Source organism: Trichomycterus rosablanca, chromosome 1 (genome assembly GCF_030014385.1).
Source record: "Trichomycterus rosablanca isolate fTriRos1 chromosome 1, fTriRos1.hap1, whole genome shotgun sequence".
In the NCBI taxonomy this organism is placed as follows: Eukaryota; Metazoa; Chordata; class Actinopteri; order Siluriformes; family Trichomycteridae; genus Trichomycterus; species Trichomycterus rosablanca.
Genome location: NC_085988.1, coordinates 27457745 through 27472439, shown reverse-complemented (window position 1 = coordinate 27472439; position 14695 = coordinate 27457745). Strand labels below are relative to the sequence as shown.

At 40.4% G+C, this 14695-nt stretch overlaps 1 protein-coding gene across 1 annotated transcript in view; it reads left to right on the top strand.

Annotated features, from left to right (window-relative positions):
* Positions 1-14695, top strand: part of b4galnt4a (beta-1,4-N-acetyl-galactosaminyl transferase 4a) — a 277540-nt gene that overhangs the window by 220311 nt on the left and 42534 nt on the right. Inside the window, exon 8 of the mRNA XM_062997332.1 lies at positions 273-351. Coding sequence (XP_062853402.1) covers positions 273-351 — 79 coding nt within the window. The remainder of the gene's footprint in view (positions 1-272; positions 352-14695) is intronic.

Here is a 14695-nt window from a genome sequence, read left to right as displayed (position 1 = left end):
TTGTGCAGTCAGTCCCATGGACTCAAATTACTTCCACAGGTCTTTCATGGCTTTTAGTAGGCAGAGCCCTCTGGTACCCTGACATCAGTCTTTCTGGACTCTACTCTCTAATTCCTTTTGCTCTCTGCTGGCAGTGGAATCCACTTACAACATGCTTGACCATGTAGTGTTTGCCCACAATTTAATGAAAAACTAAGTAAAGATGTTTAAAAAAATGACTGAATGATATCATGTGACAATAGTTTGACTAAGATTTTTTGTGTCTTCCTCAGTCTCATCACCTCCAGAAGGTATTACTTTGAGATTCTGCACAAGCAGGACGACAAAGGCTCGGATCACGTGGAGGTCGGGGTGAGTCACAGCCTCTGAACTATATTTGTCATGCTGAATCCATATTCCAGGTTGCAACGCATGATTTGTGATGGCTCTCAAGTCTCTGAGCAAAGTAATCCGCTGTCAAATACGGTCCTTAAGGAATTTTTTATAGATGATTGCTGTTAAATTAAAGACAGTCTTGGGGTTGGGCACCTGTAGTAGGTTTTTAGTTACATATCTTCTTTCATTCTTTGTCTCATCCCTCAGTTTTCACCCTCAAGTGATTCTGTGAATATATTCTTAAGTGACAGACTTCCTGCACTGTATCCATAACACCCCATCAACACCTGTATTGTGGTCTTGTATTGTGAATAATTCTGCTGTATATGATACTTTGATGGTGGTGTAGAAGGGGAAACCACTGTGATCATTTGAGTGTGTAAGCCCGAGTATAAAGAGCACAACGGAATGATTAAGTGATTTTCTCAACAATACAACCTTTCATTTCAGAGAGTACATACAGCACTGGGAACAGTCAAATGTGTTCAGCATTTCAGAAAATGACAGCCTTCCTGCTGGGAGCCACTTAAAAATGTTTTAAAACACAAGATTCAAACTAGGTGCAGCACTCAACTTTTTTACCTGGTGTTTGTTTATTTGTCTTTATGCTCAGTCTGTCTGTCCGGCTCGCCTGGGTACCCACATGAACAACGATTGGCTTGTTGTGTATACAGGGTGGAAAGCTGGACCAGGGACTCCTCATAACTGATGCAATTACGGCATCTACTGGCTCTACTGGTGCCTGCACAGAGTCGAGTAGTAATGCATTGATCAGGGTGTGGCTCTCCGTACACAAAGCTGATCCGCATATGAACTCGCCTCGTGCAGGTGAAAAGATGCAGATGCACATGACGTGTGTCAGTTGCGGCGCTTCAGTCAGTAGTGAAGGTTAGTATTGGTAGAGGGGAAGCGTAATGCAATCAGGGTGATTGGATACAACCAGATTAGGGAGAAAATTTCCAAATAAATGTGATATGTGCTACTGTATATACAATGTTGTGGAAAAGGTAACATCCCCTCTGTTTTTACACAGAGAATTTGGGTCAAACAATAAATTAGTTAACCACGTTTAATTGGCAGGTCAGTTTTGCTAATTAAACACAGCAAGCTTGATCAAACAGTTCTCTCAAGTCTAGTAGTCAATTTTTTTAAAGAGAGCATTTTAAAATCACACTTAAAGTCTTAAAGCCGCTTCGCAGTAAATAGGGGTCAAAACAGCAACAAGACATAATAAGGAAGAAACCTTAAGAAAACTAAGACTTAAAAGAAACCCATTGTCCCTGGTACCCTAAAAGATTTTTTGACCCATTAAATTAGGATATCGATTAGATACTCAGGTCATGCACCAGCCTACAATGCTATCCCACCATCATTGCCACCAGGGTTTGATTCTGGGCTTTGGCGGTGAGCCATGTCTGAGAGAATGGAGGCCAGTCAGGCGTTTTTATCAAGGGACTAGTCTCAAGCATTGGGAGAATACAGAGAGCATACAGGTATTAATAAAATAATTAGAAATTACACAGATTAGAAGCATGATGTACAGTATATCCCCATTTCCAGAAAAATTGGGACATTTTGTAATGTAGTATAAACAAGAATCTGTGATGTGTTATCTCTCTTAAACTTTTATTTAACTAATAAAAATACACTGAAAACATTTCAGATGATTTCATGGAACAACTTAATTTTATTTTGACAGTATAAACTAATTTGTAATTTAATGCCTTAACCGGCATGTTCACCACTGTACTCCATGACATCCTTTTAATTACACATTTTTAGAAACTGAGGATACTAATTTTACAGTTTTACAAGTGAAATGTTTGCCCATTCTTGCTTAAAACAACACTTTAGCTGTTCAGCAGTTTGTGGTCACCACTGGCTGATTCTCGTTGTCATGATACCATGTGCATTTTCAGTTGGGAAAAAATCAAGACTTCAAGTTCAAGAGTTCAAGAGAGGCTTTATTGTAATTTTTGCTTTATACAAGTACATATTGAAACGAAAAAAACGTGCATCATAGAACAAAAGTGCAAGACAATACAATACACAGTGCAGATAAACAACAGTACAATAAATACAAAAAGGCCTAAAATAAATATAAAAGACATTTCTAATCTAATTAGAGTGTCTATGTATGTGCTTGTGTGTGTGTGTCAATGTCCATCATGTATGTATGTATGTATGTGTGTGTGTCAGAGTCCATCATGTGTGTGTGTGTGTGTGTATGTGTCAGAGTCCATCATGTGTGTCAGAGTCCATGTTTGTATGTGTGTGTGTGTGTGTGTGTCAGAGTCCATCATGTATGTGTGTGTCAGAGTCCATCATGTATGTATGTACGTATGTGAGTCCATCATGTGTGTGTGTGTGTGTGTGTGAGTCCATCATGTACAGTATGTGTGTGTATGTGTCAGAGTCCATCATGTGTGTCAGAGTCCATCATGTTTGTATGTGTGTGTGTGTGTGTGTCAGAGTCCATCATGTATGTGTGTGTCAGAGTCCATCATGTGTGTGTGTCAGAGTCCATCATGTATGTATGTGTGTGTGTGTGTGTCAGAGTCCGTCATGTATGTGTGTGTGTGTCAGAGTCCATCATGTGTGTGTGTGTGTGGCAGAGTCCATTGTGTAAAGACCTTGGACTGCAGACAGGCCAGTCAGGCACACACACTCTTGTGGTATTGTAGCAAGTGCAAAATGAGGACTGGTATGGCCTGGCTGAAGTAACAATGGGCTAGATGTTGCCTCTGTGTAAATAATACCTTTGCACATATCTAAAACATTCATGCTGTGGGCAATGATGCACCCTTATGCGTTGACAGACTATTATACTCTTTACTAATAACAGTCTGGATGGTCAATTTTGTCTTTGACTCGAAAAACTCAACATCACTTTTCTGTCTACGATGAGCTTGGTCCCAGAAAACCTGGTGGTGTTTCTGCATAGAATTGATGTATTACTTTCTCTGTGTAATAGAGTTTGCATTTCTTAATGCAGCAGCAATTGTGTTCAAAGACAACAAGTGCTCCTGAGCCTATCAAGCTATATTTAGCTCAGTAACATGACAGATTCTCGTGCAATGCCATCTGAGGGCTTAAAGCTCACACACATGCCTAAATCTTTTCACAGTGTTTTGTATGGTATATGGTAAAAACCTCACAGAAGTGATTTGTATGTAATGCATATTCCAGGTTGGAGCGCATCATTTGTGATGGCTCTCAAGTCTCTGAGCAAAGTAATCCACTGTCAAATATGGTCAAATACGGTTAAAGACAGTCTTGAGATAGTGCATCTGTAGTAAGTTTTTAGGAACATATCTCTTTGTCCCATCCCTCAGTTTTCACCCTCAAGTGAGTCTGTGAATATATTCTTAAGTGACATACTTCCTGCGCTGTATCCATAACACCCCATCAACACCTGTATTGTGGTCTCGTATTGTGAATAATTCTGCTGTATATGATACTTTGATGGTGGTGTAGAAGAGGAAACCACTGTGATCATTTGAGTGTGTAAGCCCGAGTGTAAAGAGCACAACGGAATGAATGATTAAGTGATTTTTTCGACAATACAACCTTTTATTAAAAAAAAGAAAATACATACAGCTACAGCTAATACAAATACATACAATCCAACCTTGACAGCCTACACCAGGAGTGCCCACACTTTTGTGGCTTGAGATCTACTATTTCAGTCGACACGTCATCACGTTCTACTGTTTAAAAAGGTCTGCCTTTTCATTTTTCAAAAAAGCTTTGTAGCTTTTTTAAATGCACTTCAGTTGCCTATATTGATATTTAGCTTTACAGGACAAGTGACTGAAAATCACACTAACCTTATTCTAATGATTTGTACTGAATGGTGTCAGCCAGGTTTATGTAGTCTGGACAACAGCTGTTGATGCCAATTCTCAAGCAGGCTTCCAAGTGTTCATCAGTAAGGGTGAACAGATATTCAGACTTAATTATTTTCATGTGGGAAAAGCTTGATTCACACAAGTAGGTTGATCCAAAAAGTCAAATATGTGGCACATTTTTATGTTTGGATATTTTTCCTCACCAACAAGTTCCAAAATTGTCCAGCAATTTTGGAACTTCATTTGAATGTCAGGGTTAAAATTTCTCTGTCAGCTTCACATATACAGTGTATCACAAAAGTGAGTACACCCCTCACATTTCTGCAAATATTTCATTATATCTTTTCATGGGACAACACTATAGACATGAAACTTGGATATAACTTAGAGTAGTCAGTGTACAGCTTGTATAGCAGTGTAGATTTACTGTCTTCTGAAAATAACTCAACACACAGCCATTAATGTCTAAATAGCTGGCAACATAAGTGAGTACACCCCACAGTGAACATGTCCAAATTGTGCCCAAATGTGTCGTTGTCCCTCCCTGGTGTCATGTGTCAAGGTCCCAGGTGTAAATGGGGAGCAGGGCTGTTAAATTTGGTGTTTTGGGTACAATTCTCTCATACTGGACACTGGATATTCAACATGGCACCTCATGGCAAAGAACTCTCTAAGAATGTGAGAAATAGAATTGTTGCTCTCCACAAAGATGGCCTGGGCTATAAGAAGATTGCTAACACCCTGAAACTGAGCTACAGCATGGTGGCCAAGGTCATACAGCGGTTTTCCAGGACAGGTTCCACTCGGAACAGGCTTCGCCAGGGTCGACCAAAGAAGTTGAGTCCACGTGTTCGGCGTCATATCCAGAGGTTGGCTTTAAAAAATAGACACATGAGTGCTGCCAGCATTGCTGCAGAGGTTGAAGACGTGGGAGGTCAGCCTGTCAGTGCTCAGACCATACGCCGCTCACTGCATCAACTCGGTCTGCATGGTCATCATCCCAGAAGGAAGCTGATGCACAAGAAAGCCAGCAAACAGTTTGCTGAAGACAAGCAGTCCAAGAACATGGATTACGGGAATGCCCTGTGGTCTGACGAGACCAAGATAATCTTGTTTGGCTCAGATGGTGTCCAGCATGTGTGGCGGCGCCCTGGTGAGAAGTACCAAGACAACTGTATCTTGCCTACAGTCAAGCATGGTGGTGGTAGCATCATGGTCTTGGGCTGCATGAGTGTTGCTGGTACTGGGGAGCTGCGGTTCATTGAGGGAAACATGAATTCCAAAATGTACTGTGACATTCTGAAACAGAGCATGATCCCCTCCCTTCGAAAACTGGGCCTCATGGCAGTTTTTCAACAGGATAACGACCCCAAACACAACCTCCAAGATGACAACTGCCTTGCTGAGGAAGCTGAAGGTAAAGGTGATGGACTAAACCCAATTGAGCACCTGTGGCGCATCCTCAAGTGGAAGGTGGAGGAGTTCAAGGTGTCTAACACCCACCAGCTCCGTGATGTCATCATGGAGGAGTGGAAGAGGATTCCAGTAGCAACCTGTGCAGCTCTGGTGAATTCCATGCCCAGGAGGGTTAAGGCAGTGCTGGATAATAATGGTGGTCACACAAAATATTGACACTTTGGGCACAATTTGGACATGTTCACTGTGGGGTGTACTCACTTATGTTGCCAGCCATTTAGACATTAATGGCTGTGTGTTGAGTTATTTTCAGAAGACAGTAAATCTACACTGCTATACAAGTTGTACACTGACTACTCTAAGTTATATCCAAGTTTTATTTCTATAGTGTTGTCCCATGAAAAGATATAATGAAATATTTGCAGAAATGTGAGGGGTGTACTCACTTTTGTGATACACTGTAAACAAAACAGCCGTCTTTATTTGTGCTTGGTTGCACATTTAGCTTCACAAACAGTGTAGGTTACAAAAGGAAAAATGCAACTGGCTACTGATGAATGAAAACTTTCTAGATTAGCAGTGCTTTAGGCACTGGGAGGTGGGACAGTGATAGCTCAGTGGTTAAGGTATTGGACTAGTAAACAGAAGGTTGCTGGTTCAAGCCCCACCACCACCAAGTTGCCACTGTTGGGTCCTTGAGCAAGGCCCTTAACCCTCAATTGCTCATCGTGTTCCACTCATTGTGTAAGTCGCTTTGGATTAAAGCGTCTGCTAAATGCTGAAAATGTAAAATGTTAGGCGGACTGATTCGTAGCTATTGTAACAAACCGCAAATTAATGAAACAGTGGGCATGTTTCATGTCAATCACGTTGACCTGTTTGAATGAGGCGCGATCTACCAGCGTGCACTGGTCACGTGATCAATGTATTGGGCACGTATACTGAAACTTATCTGGATAGCCTAAATCTTTTCACAATGCCTTGTATGGTATATGGTAAAAACCTCGCAGATGTCCATATGTTTCCTGAAATGTGATTTGTATGTGATAGTGACGGGTCGGTCGCGAACGATCCGGCTCTAAGAGCTGGCTCTTTAAAGTGAACGACGGGATCCGGCTCCTGACTGGGAGCCGATTCGTTTTTTTCCGGGGGTTTTTTCTGTTAAAACCGCACGTGATTGGTCAAGATACGTGGTGGCGTTTGTGTGTTTACACTGAGCAGGAGGGGAGAGGTCACACACACACACACACAGAGAGAGAGAGACAGCGTGCACATGAACAGGAGGGGAGAGAGAGAGGGAGAGAACTCAGCGCTTTACACAGCCAGACATTACACACTGGAAAGGTGAGGAAAATGAGTGAGAGGAGACATAGTAAAGTTTGGACACGAGAAGCCCGTTTTACTGAGAAGTTCAGACCCACTGAACCAAGTGTTTACTGGGAGACCAAGTGTTCAGTCTACCCACATCTTATACATGTGATGGCACATAGACTGTGTATCTGTCCCCTCAGAGAGAATCTTTTTTTAACAGGGCAGATCATAACAGAAAGGAGAAACAGGATCAAGCCATCAAAGATGAGCTCCTTGCTTTTTCTCAATGCCAATCTTCACTACATACTACATACGTCACCTGGATGCTTTCACCTGGATTTTCTTTTTGTTTTGCACATTTTCATTTATATTTTGTTGAGTGTGAGTGATGCTTCGTTGATGTGTTGTTTCACTCTAGATGCTTGTTTATTTTGTTTTGTTTATTAGGATTTTAACGTCACGTTTTACACTTTGGTTACATTCTTGACAGGAACATTCACCTCACTTGCATGTCTTTGGACTGTGGGAAACTGGAGCACCCGGAGGAAACCCATGCGGACACGGGAAAGACATGCAAACTCCACACAGAAAGGACCCAGACCTCCCCACCTGGGGATCGAACCCAGGACCTTCTTGCCATGAGGCGACAGTGCCAACCACTTAGCCACCATGCCGTCCCACTCTAGATGCAAACGTACAAATAATATACACAATCAGATCTTTTTGTCTAATTCAGATGGGTCTTTGTTTTTGTATTTTATAATTTATTGTTGGAGCACTCTGTTCCATGTTGAGTATATAAATAAAGCAAATTAAATAATAAACATTTGATACAATGTTTTTTTACATTAGTAATAAATTAATTTAAGCAACAAAAAAATCTAAGGAGCCACTTGGGAGCCAAAAGAACCGGCTCTCTAAAAGGAGCCAAAATTCCCATCGCTAGTATGTAATGTAAGTTTACTATAATAGGAGTTCTATCAGTGATGAAATAAAGGCTAAGTTAAGTAAGTCCGGGTCCTTTCTGTGTGGAGTTTGCATGTTCTCTCCGTGTCTGTGTGGGTTTCTTCCGGGAGCTCCGATTTCCTCCCACAGTCCAAAAACAGGCAGGCAGGTTAATTGGAGACACTGAATTGCCCTATAGGTGAATGGGTGTGTGTATGAGTGTGTGTGTGTGTGTGTGTGTGTGTGTGTGTGTGTGTGTGTGTGTATGTCTGCCCTGCGATGGACTGGAGCCCCGCCCAGGGTGTTACTGTGTGTGTGTGTGTGTGTGTGTGTATGTACAGTATGTCTGCCCTGCGATGGACTGGAGCCCCGCCCAGGGTGTTACTGTGTGCCTTGTGCCCATTGAAAAGATGGGATAGGCTCCAGTGAGTGAGTGATAAAACAATTTGCTATTTCTAGGCACTGCTGTAAATCAGCTAAACAGTACACACCAGCCATTTTTAACAGTTGTTTTTTGGTATAGCTGAGACAATGTTAATGAAACAGTGCAACCCGAGTAACAAATCAGAAAGTGTGATCTGTGTGAGTTTTCATTTTGCAGCTCATCAGGATTTAGCGCTTCTCTCAGAGCCAGCAGATTTATTGTGAACTCCTTTTACTTGCAGACTGAAGTGATAAAGCAGGAAGATTCAGCGTTTCATTTACAACAAGAAAAAGATGGCATGTAATAATCCCAAATGCCTAGGCTTTTCTAGCATGATGGATATGAGCAGCTGTGCCCTTTCGGAGATGAAGCAAGATTTTCAAACCCTGTCTTCAATTGATTATTTCTATAAAAAAAATAGAAAATGAAGAAAAGGCCTAGTGGGTTTGGACAAATGAATGGAAAGAGATAATCATTTCATTTATCTGGTGCATGCATGAATGACTTCGGCATCTGGGGTAGAAAGAAATAATAATGAAACAAAAAGTCACTACGGATATGGAATTTAGAAAAAAAGTATTAATAAATAACCAGATTTTAATAGATTTTGTTTCTTATTATTTTACTTTTTTAGTAACTTTACACATTTTCACTTTGTCGATATGGAGGGTATAGTCTTACTTCTAACACAGCAATTTCATCCATTTAAAATACAATCCAAATGGTATCTTTTTCTGTCCTTTATATGTTATACTTAAGTACTTATGAGCTTTCTGGACATCTAATCCAAAACTATGGACATTAGTACGGAGTTACCTCCCTTGTGACTCTAAGGCTCTAACAACAGTCTCTGCAGTCTCCTGTCAAGGCCTTTTAGAAGAAGCTGTAGTCAAACATAATCACTAACAAGGAATTAAAACAGATGCCATGCCACAAATTATTGACATCAAAGAACTTTTAACACCACTTTTAACACCATTTAGCGAGTATGATTGGTAGTGCCTGCAGCAGACACGTTTCTGCTAGGGCGGGATGACCGGATTATGTGGGTGGGGTCTTCAAAACGGTGTGTAAGGACCCTGATTGGCAGATAGAGAGGCGTTTATGCAGAGTGCATAGGTGAAAAAAAGTTTCGCATAGGGCTGCAAGTGGGTCTGAGGAGGCGTAAGCAGCAGTATACCCGCCTCGACTGCAATCAAGGATCCCCCAGCAGTGGAAGACAAACTGTGTCCTTTATATGTGTACTTGAGTACTTATGAGGTTGCTGGACATCTAATCCAAAACTGTGGACATTTAAATGGAGTTACCTCTCTTGTGACTCTAAGGTTCTAACAGCAGTCTCTTCAGTCTCCTGTAAAGGCCTTTTAGAAGATTTTGAAATGTGAATGTAAGTCACCAGCTGTAGTCAAACATAATCACTAACAAGAAATTAAAACAGATGCCATTCCACAAATTATTGACATCAAAGAACTTTTAACACCACAAAATTACAGTCCCAAATCAGAAAAAGTTGTGACAGCGTGGAAAATGCAAATAAAAACACAGGGTTTCTTACATTTACTTTGACTTTTATTTTATTGCAGACAGAATAAAGCCAATTAATTTCATAATTTGTCTTGTCAACTTTATTTAATTTGTGGGCCGCTCAGGTGGCGCAGCGGTAAAAACACACGCTAGCACACCGAAGCTGGGATCTCAAATACATCGTAGAGCAAATCAGAGCGGGGATCAGCATTAGTGGAGAGGAAGCGCGTTGCAATAGGGCAGTTAGACACACTAAAATCTGTAGAAAAGGGGGAGAAAATGCATAAACAAAATACAAAAAAAAAAAACTTTATTTAATTTGGTAATATTTCAAATAGGTGATTGCAACCAAGTTAAAGTCAATGTAGGAAATACTGCTTTTTTGCATTTTCTTTTTTCATATTGTCCTAACTTTTTTATTGCAATCATTGAAATCTTGTGTATGTAATTTTACCTTTTTAATCTTAATTTAGAAATTAAGCAAATACCTTAAACATCTATGTTGGTACAATTGGTTTGATAGTATTCAAGTTTATAGAATCACAAATAGTCCACACTTAAAGTTGCAAGTGGCACAGCGTCGAGATTCTAAACTCCTCGATTCTAAACTCGGCGTTGCCAACGAGTCTAGTGAGTATAATTGGCAGTGCCTGCAGCGGACACAGTTCTGCCAGTGCGGGATGACCGGATTATGTGGGTGGGGTCTTCAAAACGCTGTGTAAGGATCCTGATAGGCAGATAAAGAGGCGCGTGTGCAGAGTGCATGGGTAAAAAAAGGTTCCGCATAGGGCTGCGCATGGGTCTGAGGAGGTGTGAGCAGCAATATACCCACCTCAACTGCAATCAGGGATCCCCCAGCAGTGGAAGACAAACTGATTTCTAAATTGGAAGAAAATGCATAAATAAAATAGAAAAAAAAACACTTAAAGATGCGAGATGACCTTAAACATCAGAAACAACAGGTACACACTTACACTAAAATTTCAGGTAAAAATAGAAAGTTTGGCAATAATTCAGCTTGTCAAAAAAATCTTATGCTTATGCTGACGGTGAATTATAGACGTGAGAGTATTATGAAATGGGCTCTCCTGCACATGGGATGAGATTGTAAATCATGAAGAGCAGTGTATGCTTCTTTGCAGGCAATGCTGCTCTGTTTGAGAACTCGTCACTGACAAGGTAAAAAGAAGTGATTGGCAACTGCACATGTCTGAAGGTGTGTGTGTGTTAGGTATGCCATTTTCAGTCAGGGTATGGGTCTGCTGCTATGGAGGAAAGATACAACTGGGTAATTTGATGTGACTACATTTAGGAGAAAAGGGGAAAAATACATAAATAGAATATGCAAAAGAAAATATATGCAGGATTTTAAATGAGCAAGCCCATCAAAGACTTAAATGAATCACTTAATGAATCAAATATATTTGCTAGGAGGAATGGTTTAAAATGTGATGATGCAAAAAGAAGTATTATTTTACAGTAGATATCTTTGGTAACCATTTTATTACAATCTACAAAAAAAATTGCCCTTAGGTGTGTGTGTAAATGCTTGATGGGCTCTAATGGACTAGCTCTTTGTCCAGCGTGTATTCATGTCCTGAGCCTAGTGTTTCCAGGACAGGCTCTGGATTTAACATGACTTTTATTATTTTATTCTAATGTTTTACCACTGCTTTATCATGGTCAGTGAACCCTGAATCTTTGCAATATTGAGTCAGTAGTGAGTGTGAGAATAGTTTACCAATGCACCATTTAAGTGCTTATCTTTTTTTATTATTATTACTACTATTATTATTAACTGTATACTGATGTTTATAATACAACTCCAAATTAGAAAAAAATGGGACAGTATGGAAAATGCAAATAAAATTAAAATGCAGTGTTCCATACATTTACTTTGACTTTTATTTGATTGCATACAGTTTGAACCCAAGATATTTCATGTTTTGTCTGCTCAACTTCATTTCATTTGCCTTCAAGTCATCACGTCATCTTTTCCCGGGATGTCCATGCATTTTTCAACAAGATAATGCAAAACCACATGCGGCACACATTGCAAAGGCATGACTGTGGAAGAAGAGGGTACGGGTACTGGACTGGCCTTCCTGCAGTCCTGACCTGTCCCCAGTAGAGAATGTGTGGATTTTTCCGTGTTTGCAGAAAGAATGGGACAAAATAAAACATGAAACACTAAATCACTTGGTCTCCTCAGTGCCAAAATGTCCTTTATAAAACGGATAGTTCCGGTCCTAAAATCTGATTGGCTGAGCCGCGTTCGAAGCCGTTGTAAAATCCCCGATAAACGCACACCTAGGACCACCTCACATCATTCCATATTAATACACCACTGAATAGAAAAAGTTAATGTTATTTTCGCCCTCATGTTGCCTAGCAACACTGTTAATCGAACTATTTTGCGTCGCAGAAGAATGCTTTATTGTAAGTTTATACACGATAAATACATTCATGAATTAAACATTGTTGTATTTATTATATTTTTTGTTGACCGCCGTTTTATAAAAGCAATAAGCCACTCGAGACCGTGCATTACTGTTATGATTTTAGCACGGGGAAAGAAGTTTTAGGCACTCCGCTTCGCGTCGTGCCAAAAACGTCATCCCCGTGCTAAAATCACAGTAATGCACGGCCTCTCGTGGCTTATTGCTTTATTAAGTGTGGTGAAAAGGAATGGCAACATTACAAAGTGGTAAATGCTTTACTGTCCCAACTTTTTTTGGAATGTTTCGCAGGCTTAAAATGCAGGAATGGATGTTTATTAAGAAATGAAATGAAGTTGACCAGACAAAACATGAAACATCTCAGGTTCATCCTGTCTGCAATCAAATAAAAGTCAAAGTAAATGTAAAAAACTTTATTATTTGCATTTTTCATGCTGTCCCAACTTTTTCTAATTTGGAGTTGTAGTTATGTTTAAAATACCATTAAACATTAATCAACAAATGCAATCTTTCTTAGGTCACTAACAATCATATTTACAGGCACTCCAACCAAATACACATTTGTTCATACTGGTGCGCCAAGGATAAAATTGATGCATAACAAAAACATCTGTGAAATTAGCATACACCCAGTTTATGCCAGATCTGTCCATACACAACTCTGATAAAGCGGCGCCATCATGTTAGTATCCGCGGATGACTTCATAAAACAATATCACAAACAGCAGGTATTTACTCACAACAACTCCCAATCTTAAAACACTAAACTGAACACATGAAACACTGCACTCAGACAATTCATGTGTGTATATCTTTGTGTGTGTGTTTGTGTGTGTGAATGTGTTTGTCAGCTCTGTTTACTCATTTATTCATCCATCTGTTTATTCGCTAATTAGCCCTGGTTGGCATTAAAGAGAAAGTGGTTCGGACAGAATGCTCACTTACAGAGTATTGCGGGCAGCCCTGGCGGAAATTATTAGTGCTGAGAGAGATGATTTTTATCAGATTAGTGGACCAAAATAAGCCGTAGACATTCTCAATAAGCCCGGCGGCAAGGACACCGAGCAGAGGACACAGATAAAGTCAGTGAGAGAGCAAGAGATGCACTTAATACTGCAGATTACACACAGTTTCCCACACATCTTGAAGTAATAATTCTAGTTTTCCCAGAAATCTGTCTGTTTGTAATAGTTACCTTGTATCCCAAATGCATCCTTGGCATTTAAATTAAAATAATCAGAATGCTGTGTCATCATCTGTTTATTCCTCCAAATAGATGAGGAAACGTTTTATTTCATTATTTACCTTCAACTCAGCACATCTGGATGGTTGAGGAACAGTTGTGTGTCTCTTTGTCTGGTGTTCTGCCCCTTCTTAAGCTCCCCAGAGTATGTCTGCCATGGCAACACATCACTAACATGCGGACTCTGATTGGCGGAAGGGACTGAAGTCAAGAGCAGAGACAAAAGAACAGGACGAAATGAGATGTTTGTCATGACGGATCTGAAGAGATATGCCACTCTTTTGGCTTTATCAAAGCTGGCTGGTTTTCTTTCATGGTGAATTGGCAAAAAAAAAAAAAAAACACCTGTAAAACTTCTAATAACACTGGAAAAATTGTGATTTTGGATTAACTATTGAGGAGAATCGAATCAGCACTCGAGCACACCAGCGCTGAGATTCTGAACACCCTGGTTTGAATCTCAGCTCCGCTACCGGTCAGCTGGGCAGCATCTAGCAGGCACAATTGGCAGTGCCTGCAGTAGACAAAATTGCCCATTAAGTCTGCTGGGTGTGAAAAGACTGGACTAAGTGGGTGGGGTATTTAAATGCTGTGCAAGGACCCTGTTTAGCAGACCGAGGCGCCTGTGTAGAAGTGGATGAGCCTCATGTGCAAATCCACAGAGGCACAGGTGAAAAAAAAGGGTGTTGAAGGACTGCGCAGGCATCGGAGGGGGTGTAGAGCAGGCAAATATACCCTCCTCAAACGCAGTCAGGATCCCCAGAAGCGGAAGACTAATTGGCTATGCTTAATCAGGAGAAAAAAGGGAGAAAATGCATAAAAAAGAGCTCATTGGAAAAGACCAGCCTCTGCCACTGTGCATTTTTAAACTGACAAACCACAGTGACATTAATGCTAAATCAAGTTGTAGTCACACCATCTATTTGTCAGTACCTAAATGGAATTTGCAGTCCTGTGCAAGTTAATTTGCAAATAAATCATTTTGTAAAGTTTGACTTGGGGGAACTTTGACCTCAATGTCAAAAGTTTGATGCTTTGTTGAATAATAGGGCAGTTTTTTTTTTCTACAGTCCAGTAGTTTGAAACCAGAAGCTTGAAGACTACACTGTTAGATGTAAAGCACCTCATAAACCAGGCTTGTAACTTA